General features: G+C 42.7%; 1 protein-coding gene across 7 annotated transcripts in view; it reads right to left on the bottom strand.

Moving 5' to 3' along the window:
* Nucleotides 1-19,633, bottom strand: part of PIBF1 (progesterone immunomodulatory binding factor 1) — a 152,223-nt gene that overhangs the window by 50,450 nt on the left and 82,140 nt on the right. For all 7 annotated transcript variants that reach the window (XM_068150832.1, XM_068151075.1, XM_068151251.1 and 4 more), the window contains one exon: nt 4,377-4,542. In XM_068150832.1, the coding sequence (XP_068006933.1) occupies nt 4,377-4,542 (166 nt within the window). The remainder of the gene's footprint in view (nt 1-4,376; nt 4,543-19,633) is intronic.

The raw sequence follows: 19,633 nt of genomic DNA, 5'->3' as shown, positions 1-19,633 counted from the left end.
GCTCTTTACCCCTCCCCAAAGGACTAGAAGAAAATGCTCCACACAGGATTGGAAAGAATTGGAAATTTAAATGGGAGTACTGTACAACTGTATATAGCAATACAAAAATGCACAAAAATACCCAACAATTCATACTCAGCCTCGGCCTATCTCTGCAGCCTGGGCTTCTCCAAAACCTCACTAGGCCATGACCTTCCAAAACCTGCCCCCCAACCAGGCCACAATACCCCCGGCCTCAAAGCCCCCCCACTCCTTCCCTTCCTACCCAGGTGCAAATGACACAGTAAGAAAATCAGCTTACTTGCACCAAGCCCTACTCCTCTGCAAATGCCAAAGACACAAGAGCCCCCATGTGCTGGAAGAAGAGAGGGAGGAAAAGGGCAGAAACTGACTATGCAGACATTTTATATAGGGAAGAGAGATGCAGGCTGATGAGAATGAAATAACAAAAGATTACACTTTCCAGTCCACCTTCTTGAACCTCTCTGGGACTTGGAGGACTTACAACTCCATGGTTAAGACATCCAAGTTCTTAAACCCATAATAGCTCGCTTGCTTCTGCCTGCTGCTGCTTTCTGCTGTGCTTTTTCTGCAAAAAGTCTTAAGGTAATTCTGCATTTGTATTATGATTATCTGATTTGCTCAGTAAACTCTATTCTTATCTCATGTTTTTGTCTCACTTTTTTGTGTGTTTTTTTCCTCACTTACAAGTTGGGGGAACAAACAGGTTAATCCATTTGTTTTCATTTAAACCACAGAAGAATAAATGAATAGGTTAAAAGCTGGCAACAAGTGAACCATCTGTTTCCTAGTTTTAGCATGCCCAAGGAGAGAAACTACTCTCTGCTTAAATCCAAATAAAAGCAAGAGTTGGTTCACAAAGCAACTATTACTGAACTACAAGATACTACTGAATACACTATTAATTAGGATTGATATCCCGTAAGAAGAGCAAGAAAAAGCCCTTAGTACACTGATACTATATAAAAGGAAATTAAAAAATTAAGAATTCAGCCACAAGGAATAAAAAGTAAAAACTTCACACATTGAGTATTCAAATTCTGCAAGAACATTTCTAAATGAGTTTCAACGCATCTCTCTAAAGAGAAAAGGAAGTGCCAATAAATAGTGTTAGTAGAACTGAATGCCAAATATTCTAGATGTTATCAGACCACATAAATATCCACATAGAAAATGGATATGTAACTCAAATTTAACTATCTTCTCAAAGTTTAGACATGCCTGTCCAATTGAAAATCTGTTTGGCTACCTCAAAATCTAGAAAAACTGGCACTCCCAGTGCTTGTGACCACAATTAACCTCAATCAGCCAGATCTGAATGTCCCAAAACAGACAAAACAAGAAATTACATTTTCTCTAAAACTCTCCAGTTCTGTTTCCACTCTATAGTTTCTTTTCATAAACACCCCAGGCAGACTGAGCAGTAGAAATGCAGGGACCTGAAGAACAACATCCTCCAAAACATGAAGGCTGCCATATCAGGCACTGGGGAAAACAACCTTTTTATTCTGCCCTGTCCGGTTTGTATCTTGACGTTTAGACACACATTGCCAATCTCATTTAAATCTCACAAACTGAACTCAGTGATATGATTTGGCAGGGCAATTGGAACTAGATGATCCCTGAGGTCCCTTCCAACCCTAACAATTCTATGACTCTATGATTTTGGGACTAACTTTTTTTTTAAAGTAAGTTTGCTCTGCTGAGTACCAAACAGCTTTCTGATACTAAAATAGGTGAATAGGATTAGATTAGTTTTTGAAAGTACATGTTTGAAAGACAGTAAATTCTAAGCTTGTAAAGATAAACAGGTCCAAATCATTCAACACTATGTAAACAGGTTCACTGGGTGCAGATGCCAGGTGCTGGCAGTAGGCAGATGGGGGGTGGCCCTCTCTGAAGGGCAGCCATGGCTGCCCTGTGCTGGATTCCACTGGTTCCAGCTGGCTCCAACTGAGCAATCACAGGGGCACAACTAAGCCCAGAAGCCAAGACGGTGGCACTTCATGGAAAATGTATTTAAGAAAGGATAAAAGTGCTGCAGGGCAATAAGGTGTGAGAGGGAAAAAAAGGTGACAGGTGACAAACATCTTTGATGCAGACACCAAAGTGAGAAGGAGGAGAGGAGGTGTTCCAGGTGCCAGAGCAGAAATTCCCTTGCAGCCCCAGGAGAAGATCATGGTGAAGCGGGTTGTTCTCCTGCAGACCATAAAAGACCACACCAGAGCAGATATCTTCACTGCAGCCCTTAGAGAATCCCATACTGGAGCAGGATCTGTAACCTGTGGAGTACCCAAGTAGGAAAAGATTTTCTCCTGAAGGAAGCTGCAGCCAATGGAGGATCCACACAAGAGCAGTGTAAAAGCACACAGAGGAAAGAGTAGCAGAGATGAGCTGTTATGCAGAGGGAGGTCAAGGAGTCAGAAGGAAGGAAATTAAAGTCAGAAGAGAAAGGGATGGGAAAAGATGCTTTAATTTTTATCTTTGTTTCGGACTGTCCACATATATTTCAATTGGTAATAAGTGAAATTAGTTTTCCTTAGGTCAAGTCTGTTTGGCCTATGACGGTAACTGGTAAGTGATCTCCTTAACTTTATATTACCCATGAGCTTTTTCAGTTTATTTGCATCCCATCAATTTGAGGAGAGGAAGTGAGAAAGTGTCTGAGTGGGTGTCTGGCAACTGGCCAAGATCAACACACCACAACAGGATTAGCAATGTCAGATCTTTTCAAAGCTGTGTACAATATGCTCCCTTTGACTTCTTTAGCTGTTCCAGAATTGCATGTGAATATTGCACATCGCATTATCTGACAATGCTATTACAAACCCCAGCTTTTAATAATAATTCTGATTTCACCATAATTCTTCTAGTGTAACTGCCTTCTTTTCCTATAATAATCACATAGACTGACATAAGTAGCTTTGTGATACAAGCATAAATACCTCACATGAACTTCAACATGTCTTCAACACATCTCATAGCTTCATAGTTTCATTCAGGGTTGGAAGGGACCACAAGGATCATCTAGTTCCAACCCCCCTGCCATGGGCAGGGACACCTTACACTAGATCAGGCTGGCCAGAGCCTCATCCAGCCTGCTCTTAAACACCTCCAGGGACGGGGGGCTCCAACCACCTCCCTGGACAACCCATTCCAGGGTTTCACCACTCTCATGGTGAAGAACCTCCTCCTCACATCTAGCCTGAATCTCCCCACCTCCAGCTTCATTCCATTCCCCCTAGTCCTATCACTACCTGAGATCCCGAGAAGTCCTTCCCCAGCCTTCCTGTAGGCCCCCTTCAGAGACTGGAAGGCCACAATTAGGTCACCTCGGAGCCTTCTCTTCTCCAGACTGAACAGCCCCAACTCCTTCAGTCTGTCCTCATAGGAGAGGTGCTCCAGCCCTCTGATCATCCTTGTGGCCCTTGTCTGGACACCTTCCAGCACCTCCATATCCCTCTTGTAATAGGGGCTCCAGAACTGGACACAGTACTCCAGGTGGGGTCTCACCATGAAAGACCATTTTACTGTCTTGGTCCTTAAGTCTTGTTTTCCAATGAACTAGTCAGACTTAATAAGCTTTGCCATTAGATTCTTGTGGTGGGTTGAAATTCCCCCCAACATAAAATTGCTAGACCAGCTCAGTTGAATGCAAATGAACCTGTATTTTCAAGTGAAACTACAATCTAAAATATGGAATGCAATGAATATGTACAAAGTACACAATATTTATGTGTATTTACAATTTATAAGCAACACAAGAACCCTCCTGGACAAAACCTGGGGGCTGGGGGGAGCTACCAAAAGCTTCCCTCTCCCTGGCTTCCTTCCCACCCCCCTGTACATGGGATAAGAAAAGAAAGACAAGTAGAGAGTAAGAGAAGTAGAGAGTGGCTTGTTAGTACTTAACCACAACTAGAACACAGCCAAGGTCAGCAAAGCCAGCAGAAACAGTAGCTAATATATGCCAGAGTGAAGGAAGCCAAAAAAGAGAGAAAAAGCTCGTGTACACAACTCACTTTATGTTGGTAATAGAATAGAATTAACCAGATTGGAAAAGACCTTTGAAATCATCCAGTAATCACACCAGTGAGATAATTGAGATCATATCATTATTTTCCCTTTTACATCCAGTGGTAATTTATTTACACTCTATCACTTTCTGTTCAAGATCTGTGGAAAATTTTCCTAGGCACAGCCTAAAACTGCCATAATTCTGCTTCATGAGAATTTGGTGGAAATATTAATTCAGCCATGTATGTTCATTGCTACTTTCCCCAAAGGTGTTCCATTTTACATTCCAATTTAAGACAACTAGTTAATGCCCTGTAAAGTGTCTCTATGTTACATACCTCCAGTTTTCTCTGATATTTCTCACATTCCAGTTGGCATTGTGAAAGATTCTTAGCTGTTTCTTGCTGCATGAGTTGAACATGTTCACTTTCAAAAGACTTCAACTTACTTTGGTGTAGAAGTTCAGCTACTTTGCTTTCTGTGCCAAACTGCATTTGTCTATACCTACAAGGAAAAAAAAAAAGGTTTTGATGATTCAAAAATAAACAAACTTAGAATACATGCTAGTTCTGTTCATTGCAGGTATAAATTTCAGAAATGTATACAGTATTTCTAAGAGTTTAGTAAGTTTTAATATAGTTATCTATGTAACTATTGTAACCTGTATTTAAAACATCATTAGGAAAATTCATTACTGTAATGACAACAAAATACAGTATGTGGAAAACTCAGTCCTTGATTTTTCTCAGTATGTGGTTAATGAACAAACAAATGACAATGGCCTTACAGTGTATCTTACTTTAAAAAAATGTTAGATCAATATAAATCTCTTTTGTGGTACACAATTGTATGCACTGAAGTCTTTCATGGGAAAGATACCAGGGAGATGTTGTCTCCTGTCTTCACCACCATGTTACATGTGATAGGGAGTATTACACATCAGTGGTTATTAGTGGCACATCCCTCAGGACATAGAATAGAACAAAATAGAATAGAATAGAATAGAATAGAATAGAATAGAATAGAATAGAATAGAATAGAATAGAATAGAATAGAATAGAATAGAATAGAATAGAATAGACCAGACCAGGTTGGAAGAGACCTTAAAGATCATCGCGTCCAACCTATCATCCAACACCACCTAATCAACTAAACCATGCAACCAAGCACCCTATCAAGTCTTCTCCTGAACATCCCTTTGGATATCATGGATTTCAGCTACATTGCTTTTTCTCATATCTAAAGATATGAAGAAACATTATAACAGAATGTTGTATTAACTTCCACAGACATTTGGAATCACAGAATGTTAGGGGTTGGAAGGAAGCTCCAGAGATCATTGAATCCAATCCCCCTGCCAAAGCAGGATCACCTAAGGCAGGTCACGCAGAAACACATGCAGGTGGGTACGGAAAGTCCCTGGAGAAGGAGACTCTGCAACCTCTCTGGGCAGCCTCTTCTAGTGCTCTGAAGTAAAGGTACTTAATTTCTGCTTTTTGAGAATTACATTTTTGAGAATTACATTTTTGAGAATATCACTGCAAGGTAATTATAGGTGACCAATAATATTCCATTTAGAAGTGGACTTCATTCATTCTACTCATTATACTTAACAGGCATTCTCAGAAGAGAGGAGTAGAAAAGTTTATTGATAAAATACTGAGTTGCTGAACTATATAAAATGAGTGTGATGTGAAGTACAGTTGAACCTGGACCTGAGCAAAGCCTTCGACACTGTCCCACACCACATCCTGGTCTCCAAACTGGTGACACATGGGTTTGATGGGTGGACCACTAGATGGATAAGGAACTGGCTTGATGGCCGCACCCAAAGAGTGGCTGTCAATGGGTCCATGTCCCAGTGGAGGCCAGGGACAAGCGGAGTCCCTCAGGGATCAGTCCTGGGACCTGTCTTGTTCAACATCTTTGTGGCTGACATGGACAGTGGCATTGAGTGCACCCTCAGTAAGTTTGCTGATGACACCAAGCTGTGTGGTGCAGCAGACACGCTGGAGGGAAGGGAGGCCATCCAGAGGGACCTTGACAGGCTGGAGAGGTGGCCACAAGCCAAATTCATGAGGTTCAATAAGAGCAAGTGCAGGGTCCTGCATCTGGGTCGAGGCAATCCCAGGCACAAATCCAGGCTGGGCAGTGACTGGCTGGAAAGCAGCCCTGAGGAGAGAGACTTGGGGGTGCTGGTGGACAAGAAGCTCAACATGAGCTCTCAGTGAGCACTTGCAGCCCGCAAAGCCAATCAGATCCTGGGCTGCATCAGGAGAAGTGTGGCTAGCAGGTCAAGGGAGGGATGAGCTCTAGTCAGCTCTGTTGAGACCCCACCTGGAGTACTCTGTCCAGTTCTGGAGCCCCTATTACAAGAGGGATATGGACGTGCTGGAACGTGTCCAGAGAAGGGCCACGAGGATGAGCAGAGGGCTGGAGCACCTCTCCTATGAGGACAGACTGAAGGAGTTGGGGCTGTTCAGTCTGCAGAAGAGAAGGCTCCGAGGTGACCTAATTGTGGCCTTCCAGTCTCTGAAGGGGGCCTACAGGAAGGCTGGGGAGGGACTTCTCAGGATCTCAGGTAGTGATAGGGCTAGGGGGAATGGAATGAAGTTGGAGGTGGGGAGATTCAGGCTGGATGTGAGGAGGAGGTTCTTCACCATGAGAGTGGTGAAACCCTGGAATGGGTTGTCCAGGGAGGTGGTTGGAGCCCCCCGTCCCTGGAGGTGTTTAAGAGCAGGCTGGATGAGGCTCTGGCCAGCCTGATCGAGTGTGGGGTGTCGCTGCCCATGGCAGGGGGGTTGGAACTAGATGATCCTTGTGGTCCCTTCCAACCCTGACTGATACTATGATTCTATGATACTATGAATCTTAGTATTAAATAACATAAAAACATATGTGATTTATATAAAAAATTATTAACTCCTAGCTGACTGTTTTGACAAATGATATCTGAGGGTTATTCCAGATAAACCCATGAAAGCTTTGTCTCAGTTTTAAATAATGGTCAAAATCAACGTTTTTGGAATTACTGTGAAGTCAATAGAGAAAATACAGAAATCATCATGTTACTTTGCATTTCATGCTGTTGCCTGCATACTGAATGCTGACTGCCATTCTAGCACCACACCAGGTATATAAAAGAACTGGTAAAAGCATCAGAGTAGTAAGGATTGCCTTTGATAACCAGCAAGCTCATGTGCTTACCCTGTTGCACTGTGTGGAACACATTATTCAAACAAGATAGGACTCTTGGTGTAAGGAATGAAAGAAATGAGAGGGGCCTGTAACAACATCATGAGTGGCATGGAGAATGAGAATAGAAATCAACTGTATTTTCCAGCGGATGAATGTGAATGCATTTAGTAAAGCTAACAAATGCAGAACGAAAACAAATGGAAGTAGCTCCTCACACACAAGAGCTGTGAAATTCCTTACTGTAGGATGCTGTGGATACTAAAAATTAACACTTACTCAAGAGGATACTGAGATCGCTCACAGCAGAGCATCGTTTGACAACTATTAAATGCAAGATGGTACTTATCACACAGAAGTCATCTAACAACAAATAGTTAGAATGCCAGATAAACCTTTACCCTAACTCAGCATGGCTGTTATGTTAGCTGTCATTTGTCAAATAGCAGCTGCAACACAATTCCATCCTATTTAGCACCTAATCTTTAGGTGGGATTGAGAGGGTTTAACAAAAACAAGGGGATTACTTCAAGTATTTTCCCTGAGGATTGCAGATGTAGGAATGTTTCTAAGGCACAAAGAGGAAGCAATTTTCCCTGGAATTAACTTGAAGAAACAGGTGTCACTATGATGCTCTTTATAATCATTCTGTAGACATCAATGTGTAAGTCAACAATCCAATAGACGAGTTTGCTCCCACAGAGGCTGTGTGAGAGACTGAAAGTTCTGCCTCCTGCACTCATCAGTAAATCACTTTTTAAAAAGCAATTTTAATTTTCAATAGTATGACATTTGTTCTCAGAGTTACTGCACTCAAACTGCAAATGTTCTGTGTGGTTATCAACTACTGCTGTTAATTTTACTTGAGGATGCTTTTCAAGTGCTGATACTTTCAGTATTTCATTACTGCTCTCAGACTGCATGTTTCTATTTATGTTTTACCACACAAAAATAGTTTCAGCACTTGTACATTCTCCATACTTTGTACATGATTGGCTGCAGACATGACACTGAATCTGTTCTGCTATACACATCATTTAAGACCATGGGAAGATTGTTTTGCTCCAAAATGAGTAAGTGTTCACGCAGATACATGTAATCCAGCCAATTTAGGTACAATGAAACACATAAATTAGATTAATGTACAAGTTGTATTTATTGACTAACAACAACAAATTCTTATCTTCTGCTGTTACATAAAATGAATAGCAATGCCTTCCTGGACAGAGAACTCCAGATCTCAGATTAATCTGAGGTTCAATTATCTGTTCTGTACACAGCTTATACACTGGAAACATGCATAAACATAGGCTGTTCTCCGTACCTACTTTCTGGACTACATAGTTCTCTGATGATTTTGTGGATCTGCTCAATCATCTTACAGAGCAGGCTTATCAACCCAATCATGAACAGTAACTTCAGAAAAAGACTTTATACTTTGTTTTGGAAGGTCACAGTAGCTTACATGTGCATGATCTGTTTTGTTCTGGTAAGGTTATGAAGGGTCAGGGTTTTTTTGACCTTACTCTGCTGTTGAGCTCACTAGTAACTCCTCCACTGCAGTACCATTCAGAGTCTCTTTGTCATATTTGCTTTTACTTGGCCAGATAGCATCTCTGGCTTCTTGGCTACTATTTCAGCACAAGTCTATGCGCACGTCTGTATAGAGCCGTGTAACACAATGTCAAAATACATTCCTTAATCTGCCTAGATGGTCTCTAAGGGAAAGCAAAAGAAAACAAAACCACCCTATGCTTTAATATGACAGTTATGGAAAAAAACAGTGGAATGCGGGTGTGCAGGGTTTTTCTCCATTAAGAAACTAGTAAATTTGACACAGTACGAGAGTAGAGTTCTTTTTGTCTCATAGAAGAATGAGCTTTGGGAATGCATAGGAAATTACAGATTGAGCTAATGAATGCCAAAAAAAAAAAAAAAAAACCAAAACCAAAATAAAACCCCCCTGCCACATGTGAGAATCATCTGGAATTAACTCTGAGGTTATAGAATCATAGATTCTTTTGGGTTGTTATCAAGGACCTCTATCAGGGATTGCCCTGACACAGATGCAATACTTTGCACGTGGTCATTTTGAACCTCTTGAGGTTCACACAGGCCCACTTCTCAAGCTTGTCCAGGTCTCTCTTAAGGACATCCCATCCCTCAAACATATCCACTGCACCACTCAGCTTGGTATTGTCTGCAAACTTGCTGAGGGTGCACTTGATCGCACTGTATATTATTAAGGATCTGTTCCATGATCTTCCCAGGCACAGAGGAACAGGTTGTCAGTTCCCAGGAGTCCAGCTTTCTACCCTTTTTAAAAATGGGTGCAATGTTTCCCTTTCTCCAGTCTACAAGAACTTCACCTGACTGCCATGACTCCTCAAATATCATGGACTGTGGTTTGGCAAACACATTGACCAATTTCTCCAATTTCTGGAATGTAGATTTAGGTATGTTCAGGTTCCTCAGCTGCTCATGAACCTGATCTTCTCTACCAGTAAGAGGGACCTTGCTCCCCTGGTCCCTGTATAGTGGTTCATCAACTTGGGAGGTGTGGGAAGAGAAGCTGCCAGTGAAGACTGAATCAAAAAAGTTGCTGAGTATCTCAGCCTTCTCCTTGTCTGTTTTTCCTCCTGTCTGTGCACCTTTAGGATGACCGGTCAGTAATACCTGAAGTTTGCTAAACCAGGGTGACAAAATGGTTATCAAAAATGTTATTTCTAGGGTAAAGAATTCAGAGAGGCACTTAAACTGTTTTTTAAGGATGTTTATGAGACAGTTCAATTAGAGGAGTCAGGTTTTGTAAATGGAGGATAATGATCTAATTCAAACTCTGCATACAGTGAGACCAAATGGAAAGATTTAATGGTAAAATCATGGAGTCTGTATACGGAAGAATATAGAGCAGCCAACTGCTTTCTGAATGGAGAAACTATAAAATACATCCAGCACAGCCTAACGTAATACTGATGTTCAAAGATTTCTATCAAATATGTTGGTGAAACAGGGTTCACTCAACATTTCCAACTTCTTATAAACATCCCATAAGTACCGAGATAGCAAGTCTAATCTGTTTTTCCTAACAGAAATAGACTTTCTGTTTTACAATTGTCTATCCCACTGGCAAAATCTCAGATGGTACTCCAGTGCTCCTCAAAAGTGTAACTGAAAAATGAAGTACACTAGAAGACAGTGAATTTGTAAAATTAAGCTTTCAAGAAGCAGTAAACCCTAGTATTAAGCTTCTTAATAGGAAAGAATGCCAAGCAAGTAAATACAAATTATACATCTTCCACAGATAATCTTACCAGAATTATACAGAACACCAACCTGTTGACTTTGAAAACCTGATTATCGTAACCTAAAGCTCTTTAGGAAGTATTTTCAATGTTATTTTTCAAGTTTGAAGAATACCCTGTAACTTGTGAAATCATCCTGCCTTCACAGATGGGTCAGTTTCAGATCTTTAGAGTAATTACAATATGCTCTCCTATTTTTGTACAAATGCCTGTTCTTTGGCTCAGGGACAGACTTGCGGAGAAGTCTAAATCCTACAGATATTACCTCCCTAACCCGTCCTATTGCAAACCTCCCACTTCCAGTCCCAACATGTCCTCTAATGTTTCTGACCTCCTCCCTCTTTGTCCCAGTGCCAGCCCAGACTTCTTCTAATTTCCAATTCTATTTTCATTCTACTTAGGGTATCTGGTTTCCTTCTCAGTTGTGTTCCTACCCTATTCAGCTTCCTCTCCTGTCTTACAGCCCTAGTCTTCATCTGCTGGTTTTCTTTCTTCCTGCTCCCATATCACCCTTGTAGTTTGGAATCCTTCATCAAGTCCTACCTGTACTTCTTTCAAGATGAGGTTCAATCCCAATTTAACTTCCTCACCTTTTTCAAACTAAGTCTGGCTGTTACAGCTTCCTTGTTTCCAATATGTCAAAAGCTAAGTATAAAACTACAGGGGGGTTGGACTAGACAATCTTTTGAAGTCCTTTCCAGACCCTAACATTCTGTGCTTCTGTGAACAGAGTTTCCTTACTCTTCACTGTGCCACTTGAAGTCACAGAAGGAGTAACAGCAGTCCAGATAGACCTAAACTAAATTCAGTCATGTTACAGACCGTGCATACACTGTCCACACAGGTAGCAAAATGTGAGACTCCAGTTCAAACATAGGCATTCAAAGCATCTTGTTTTCGCTGGTTTGCTTTTTGATCCTTGGCACTGTGAGCTGGCTGGCTTGTTTCTGAGCAATCAAAAATTTCCCATGAATCAAGTTCACATGCTACCCACTATGTAACCAAAAGTGTAGGAACTCTGATCCTTCGTTCCAAATGCATTCATTGCTCAGCTTATGAAACACTGAACAAAAGTCGGATGCGTCAGCTATCTGTCTGGTTTCATGAACTAAGTTTGTTCTAATATTTACTATAAAATGGGTAAGAAAACTCTCAGTGTTCATTTACATGCCCCTATTTTATGGAGATTATTACACTACCCTTATAGGTATTTTCAGACTTTTCTACCATCTCCTGCTTTGTTAATGACTACCAAGTATGTTAAATTATTTCTAATCTGGACTAAAATAACAATGATTGTAGTAATAGCACATTTAAATACCTCCAGCAGAAGAAAAGCTCTCAGCATAATGATTTAACGGAAGAAGATTCAGCATGCCATGTAAAATGGTTTAAACAATGAAAAATTTCTTTGCTGAAATGGTTTTCACTTGCAATTTGTTTTCCTCAAATAGCATGCTGACAATTTTTTCAGCATAGTACTCCTGGTTTAAATTGCTATTGAAAAAAATAATCCAGAAATGTATAGCTTAAATGCTAAAGAGTAAACATGATTTAACATGCAAGTTCTTGCCAGATGTTACATTTGCTTCGTATCAAGTAATTAAACATACAGTACTTTTGCAATGTGGTTTAGTAAAATCTGTTTGAGAGAGAAAGCTTAGAAGCTGTGTTTAAAGCTGCTTGCTTCAAAGCAGATTTTTGTGTTTTGCAGTATTCTAAGCATTTGTTATGTATTGGCCTCTGATCCTCATTCTGTCGAAACAACTTCCTTGAGGCCAAAAAAATCCGTATATTATTTTGCAGTTTGTAGGAAGTGCTAGTTTCAAACATTCAGATTCAGGAAGATAAAACACTGCTTTACACCACCTGTAGTTTCAGGACATCAGAACCCCAAATTACCTATGCAATAAGTGAAGTTCTTCAGCATGTAGAACCCATGTATTCTTTCTACCCTACTTAGACTAAAGTCCAATGTACACTAGATTGGACAATTTTCCCAGCTGTGTCCAGTGAAAACCTGTACACTTCCCATATAATCTTGTGCCTTATGCCTGGGAAAGGTTAGCAGCTGCACACATTTTCTCAATAACCTGTAATGCAACTGGTAAAGAGCAAAGTTACAGGTGGGGCTGTAGAATATGGATATAAAAGACACATCTTAAAGAATTAATATAGAGGTAGCTGTTTATCTTTGTGGTTATGCCACTAGGACAGCTATAGTGGCCTAACTGCCATGATGAGTCATCTCTTTCAAAAACTGGAAGACTGAACAAAGATGAGTCTGCTTCAGATATATCTGTTAAATCATGCTGATTGGCAGGGTTTGAAATGAGTTTGTTCCCTTGTCTCTGGACAGCTCTGACTGTGTGAAACTTAAGATTCACTCCTGCACTAAGATACAGCTTCAACAATAATGGCAGAAACTGCTTCAGCCTGGCCTCACCCAGCCTGTGCTTGGAGTTGTATTTCAGTCATGAGAAATTCACAATCAACCTCAACTAGGAAGCTTCCTCTTGATCCTAGAGCTGTGACGGATGTTGAATCCAGCATTCCACTTCCTGAAAGTGTGTGCTTACTTTTGGGCCACCGTAAAAAAAGATGAGCAATTCCTGTCATGCTTTCTTTAAAAATGAAACAGGATGTGGTGGTTGTTCTGTGTTAATTCAATGCTGCTGATGCATGATTAGTACACTCAGAGTCACTTGCCCAGACTGTTATTACTTGGTTTAAGTAACCATCATCTTGATTGCGTTAACTCCTTTGTTATTTGATTAAATGAAATAAACACGAAATCTGGTAAAATAATCTAACTGAACTTTATCAGTATAGAGATACTAGTAATAGCATCCTTGACTAAAAGATATGAAGAAGACAGCAGCATATAGTAAGGAATGGCATGTAACTTCAGCATTTCCTCCATTTTTAGATACAGAAATAGGAGAACAGGGTCACCCTGATAATTTTTAGGTGGCTAATCATAGTTACTTTTCGCTTTGCCTATACATCTTAGTCAACTTATATATCCCCTGAGTTTGTGAATCCAAATATGGGAATTAACACCTCACAAAATCTCTTGAATAAAACTCCAAAATAATCTCCAAAACCAGATAACAGATTCCTCTTTTTCAAACAGGAAGGCTATTAAATGAATTCTCTGATGCCCATTGAAGAGATAACAAAGGAAATAACTTCACAGAATTCTCCTAAGTACAGGACGAGAATCTAGAAGGGAAACATAGCCAAGCTAAAGGATGTAGATACCAGCAACTCTACCTAAAGCCAAAAGCAGTCAGAAGCAGCTAAACAGTTCTATTGTTTCTGGCACAGCCTCAATGCACTGTAAAAAGCTCTCTCTTGCATCTCTGTGCACTATTACATCAAACAGCAAAACTCTCCAGTCTTGAAAGTATGAGAAACACATTGAACTGAGGTGGAACGCACATCTGGACCAGCAGCAAAATAAGCATGATGAGATTTCTTATTGCCTAAATTACATCTTTGCTCAGACAGATAAATTCTTCAATGTTTTAAAAAATTCACTTTGAAGTGACAAATTGAAAAGGATCCCTCCTCTGCAATATGGTTTTTGCTACTGTATGTATTTTTTATGTACTAAAAATTCATGTCTCTAGTCACATTTTCTGTGCACACTACTCTCCATTTGATTTTCCATGGCATTCCAAACCATCAACTTTATTACACCAACAGTTTTATTTCATGGTTTACTTCAATCCTTGCAAGAATTGCCATGTTAATAAAGCTACATTTTGCACTAAACTGATGAAAAGGCATGGAATAATACAGAGTTTGATCCTTCAATAAGGCTGGATGATAGGAAGAAGTTCTACACAGAGAGAGTGATTTCCCATTGGAATGGGCTGCCCACGAAGGTGGTGGAGTCACCGTCATTGGAGGTGTTCAGGAGGAGACTTGATGGGGTGCTTGGTGCCATGGTTAAGTTGATTAGGTGGGTTGGATTAGTTGATAGGTTGGACATGATGATCTTGAAGGTCTCTTCCAACCTGGTCTGGTCTGGTCTGTTCTATTCTATTCTATTCTATTCTATTCTATTCTATTCTATTCTATTCTATTCTATTCTATTCTATTCTATTCTATATTGATTGCTATAGAAAATATAGCTATAAGTTAGTAGATGCCTTGACTAATTGTGAAAGCTTTAAAAAATATCTTAAGTCACAAAATTTAAATCTCTGCAGGTACTGAAATGAAGCTACTGAAAACTTCTAATACACACATATTGGTCACATCTAAACCATAAATGAACAAGGGGAAGGTGATTCAGGGAAATAAACTGTCTGATGTTCATGCTGACAAAGTTTGTTACGTGATTTATATTGTGAACACATCAATCTGTAAATTTCATATACTTTTCTCTCCAGTCCTTTCCCTTTCTACAGGCTAGGTTGCAGTTTATTAAAATTAAAACCCAGAAAATTAAAAATGGATTTCAAAGACATTTTGAAAGAATATATCACAGTATCACAGAATCAGCAAGGTTGGAAGAGACCTCAAAGATCATCAAGTCCAACCCATCACCACAAACCTCATGACTAGACCATGGCACCAAGTGCCACATCCAGTCCCCTCTTGACACCTCCAGGGATGGTGACTCCACCATCTCCCTGGGCAGCCCATTCCAGTGGCGAACGACTCTTATCAGTGAAGAACTTTCTCCTCACCTCGAGCCTAAACTTCCCCTGGCACAGCTTGAGACTGTGTCCTCTTGTTCTGGTGCTGGTTGCCTGGGAGAAGAGACCAACCCCCTCCTGGCTACAACCACCCTTCAGGTAGTTGTAGACAGCAATAAGGTCTCTTCTGAGCCTCCTCTTCTCCAGGCTAAACAATCCCAGCTCCCTCAGCCTCTCCTCATAGGGCTTGTGTTCAAGGCCTCTCACCAGCCTTGTTGCCCTTCTCTGGACACGTTCAAGTGTCTCAATGTCCTTCTTAAACTGAGGGGCCCAGAAGGGGACACAGTACTCAAGGTGTGGCCTAACCAGTGCTGAGTACAGGGGCATAATGACTTCCCTGCTCTTGCTGGCCACACTATTCTTGATACAGGCCAGGATGCCATTGGCCTTCTTGGCCACCTGGGCACACTGCTGGCTCATGTTTAGGCAACTGTCAATCAGAACCCCAGGTATGATTTATTTCTATTTAGAATAGACTAGACTAGACTAGACTAGAATAGAATAGAATAGACCAGACCAAGTTGGAAGAGACCTTCAAGATCATGGCATCCAACCTATTATCTAACACCACCTAATCAACTAAACCATGCAACCAGGCACCCTACCAAGTCTTCTCCTGAACACCTCCAATGATGGTGACTCCACCACTTCCCTGGGCAGCCCATTCCAATGGGCAATCACTCTCTCTGTTTAGAACTTCTTCCTAACCTCCAGCCTAAACCTCCCCTGGCACAGCTTGAGACTGTGTCCTCTTGTTCTGGTGCTGTTTGCCTGGGAGAAGAGACTAACCCCCACATGGCTACAACCTCCCTGGTTGTACAGCTACCTCCAGGTAGCTGTAGAGAGCAATAAGGTCACCCCTGAGTCTCCTCTTCTCCAGGCTAAGCAAGTTCAGCTCCCACGGTCTGTTCTCTCAGTTCTATACAAAAACTACTGCTGAGCAAAAGGCAAGTAGCCATCTCATAAAATTTGTGCAGTACACTCAGAGACTGAAAGAGTAACAAAGGTAACAGTTTGAATTGGGAAATTCAAGTCACATCTATGTATTTAAACATAATCAATTTCACACTGTTTAAAAACTTTAAAATATTTCAACAATATTATTCTCTACCTTTCACAACAGACTTTGCCTATTGTTGTGTATGCTGCTGTTCATCTAACAGAAAATTCATCAAGGTACCTTTAAATGTAGATATATACTTAGTGAAAGGTGATTGCTATATGATTTAATGCCAAGAGGGAACATATCAATGTGACACGATTGGCAGAAGAGCAGTTACATAAGTGACAAGAGCAATACTGAAAAGTCTTTCTCTTTTCAGCAAATAAAATCCCCACAGCATTAAACCCACAGACAGCTACAAAGAGAAGAAAAATGTTTGGAATGCCATATGCCTCCATAAACTAGCCACAGATGGACATACAAATATTTAAATTCTTAATTCCACAAATGTAACCTCCATGTAATTAGTAATATCAAATTCTACTCTACACAGTAATGAAATAAAGGATCCTTTTGAGTGATCGGCAAGGAGAAAATAAGATAAGGAAATGTCAATGCTAAACTTCCCAGAAAAGGACAGGGTGAAAAATGAGAAAGCAGGGACAAGTTTTCTGAAATAGGCCTAACTGGGAGACCATCAGACAAAGCTCCTCTGACGTCTGAGGTAGAAAAGATGTATGTAACCACTTGTATCAGCAGGGAGACTGTTCTTCCCCTGCGTGTTCTACACTGAAACTCTGGCAGAGTAGGTCAGAAGGTTAGGGTTCAAATTGCCATAATTTAGCAAACGATTGGTATGTCCTTTATATCACTCATAGGAGGTATGATTTCCTGATAAGCAGAGTTCAAAGTACAGCCATACCTTGTTGTCTGTTAAGAATGTGTTCCTAAAAGTACTACAGTTAGCAATGAAGGTGTCGTAGTTTGGGCTGGGTGCCCTCTGCTACAGGGCTGCTTCCTGTGTCCAGAAGTCCAGCCCAGTGGGTGGACACAGGAAATTAGGTTATTTCCTACCATGATCCCTTGCACCACTATAAGTTTCGCGGCGGGGTCTGACACTTCCTCTTTTATTCCTCCTCCGTCAGTTGGTAACATGGGGGAGAGATCTCCTGGCTTTGGGCCTGGCTAGGCCCAAGGCCACGGGGGGATGGGCAGTCTCAGATCTGGCCAGCTGAGACTAGCCTAGCAATGGGAGGGGGAAGAAGGAGCCCTGAGGGTCTCGGGTGTACCCCCAGGTAGGGATGGGTTTCTCTGGGTCTGTTTTGGGTTCTTTTCTCTCGTCACTGTATCTCTAGTTCTCTGCACGCACTCACTGTTCTATTTAAACTTTCCATCACCTTTGCAATCTGTTTGTCTGAGTCGTTATTTCTGCGCGTGGTGGGGAGGGGGCTTGCCCCAACCCATTACATTTTTGGCGCACCAACGTGGGGCTGGCTGTTGTGCCCACTCTGCAGATCGATTGCAAAGGATGGAGAGTTTAAATTCAGTTCTGGGCGTCGGTTTGGGTTTGGCAGTTGGGGGCTCAAGTGATGTTGCCGGGGCGACCGTGTGAGTTCTTGTGGATTGTGGGGGGATGACTGGTGCGCTGCCGGTGGCGCGGACCCTCTGCTATTTCAGGCAGGGGTGGTTCTCGACCATCGGCATCGGGGTACCGCTTGAGAACGCGGAACCTGCCCCTCCTCCGCGGCGGGAAGCGAAGTGGGGGAGGGGCAGCGGCAAGCAGATCAGAGTCAGGTCCGTTCTCGCTGCAGGGATAGAGCCAGCCGCTGCGAGCGGGCGAGCCAGCTCCCGAAGCCCCGGGGGGCCGACGGGGACTCCAGCTGGAAAGCCGTTTTCAAGGGCTCTGAGAACGCGCGTATGGCTTTCGCTGGAGAAGCCGTTTGAGTGTCCGAGGGGTGGAGGTGATTTTGATTCTGTGCCGCGGCGGCAGAGGTGGGCGGAGCCCTGCTGCGGGCGAGCGGCGCCGGCGGACCCGGCTGTGCGCTCGGGCTGCGGCGGGCCCGGCCCTAGTCTCTTCCCCGACTTTTTCGGACGAGTTCCGAAACTGGCGCCGAGCACCTGGCTCCACCTCCCTTCTTCTCAGTGAGCTGTGGTGCAGCCCCTCCCTTTCCAGGGGGGGTGTGCAGCCGGATGCTGTCTTGCCTTGGTACGGGTACGCCTAGTGGGGGGGCGGAGTACCTCGGACAAGCATCCGTGTGGTTTTGGACCGCAGTTGGAAGCGGTTGGTTGCGGCACCCTGGATGGATTGAAAAAGGCAGTCGTGGGTTGGATTGTTTCGACTGGCCTGCCCCAGGGGTGGAGAATATGCCGCCGAGTGACCATGGGTGAAAAGTAGAGGCTTGGCTGAGAAGTCGTGAGGCTGTTCCAGGTGACCAGGATGCCCAACGGATCCATGGAGAACTTGCACCGCAGGAGAATGAGTTCTGCATCGCCGGGAGGTTCCATTGGATGAAGGAAGAAGAACTGGAATGAACAGACACTAGAGCCTGACTGAGAGACTGTTTGAGTGGATGCCCAGATGAAGACACGGACTTCGCCGGACATGTCATCAGTTTTCTGATTTGATGATGTGTTTGGGTGCAGGCATCATGGTTTGAAATAAAGGGGTGGCTCCTGTCGTAGTTTGGGCTGGGTGCCCTCTGCTACAGGGCTGCTTCCTGTGTCCAGAAGTCCAGCCCAGTGGGTGGACACAGGAAATTAGGTTATTTCCTACCATGATCCCTTGCACCACTATAAGTTTCGCGGCGGGGTCTGGCACTTCCTCTTTTATTCCTCCTCCGTCAGTTGGTAACATGGGGGAGAGATCTCCTGGCTTTGGGCCTGGCTAGGCCCAAGGCCACGGGGGGATGGGCAGTCTCAGATCTGGCCAGCTGAGACTAGCCTAGCAATGGGAGGGGGAAGAAGGAGCCCTGAGGGTCTCGGGTGTACCCCCAGGTAGGGATGGGTTTCTCTGGGTCTGTTTTGGGTTCTTTTCTCTCGTCACTGTATCTCTAGTTCTCTGCACGCACTCACTGTTCTATTTAAACTTTCCATCACCTTTGCAATCTGTTTGTCTGAGTCGTTATTTCTGCGCGTGGTGGGGAGGGGGCTTGCCCCAACCCATTACATTTTTGGCGCACCAACGTGCAAAGCTGCACCACATACGCATGCATAAGTCTATGGAGCTAGATGGCACCCACCTGAAGGGTATTGAGAGAGCTGACAGAAGTGCTCACCAAGCCACTTTCCATCATACCACCAGCAGTCCTGGCTAAGTGGGGAGGTCCAAACTGACTGTCCCAACAGGACACCCATTTACAAGAAGGGGCAGAAGGAGGACCTGGGGAACTACATACCTGTCAGTCTGACCTTGTGCCCAGGAAGGTGATGGAGCAGGTCAT

This window comes from Melanerpes formicivorus, unplaced genomic scaffold, assembly GCF_026170545.1.
Source record: "Melanerpes formicivorus ecotype bairdi unplaced genomic scaffold, bMelFor1.0.p_v2 SCAF_1, whole genome shotgun sequence".
NCBI classification, from domain to species: Eukaryota; Metazoa; Chordata; class Aves; order Piciformes; family Picidae; genus Melanerpes; species Melanerpes formicivorus.
This window is presented reverse-complemented; position numbering and strand designations above follow the sequence as displayed.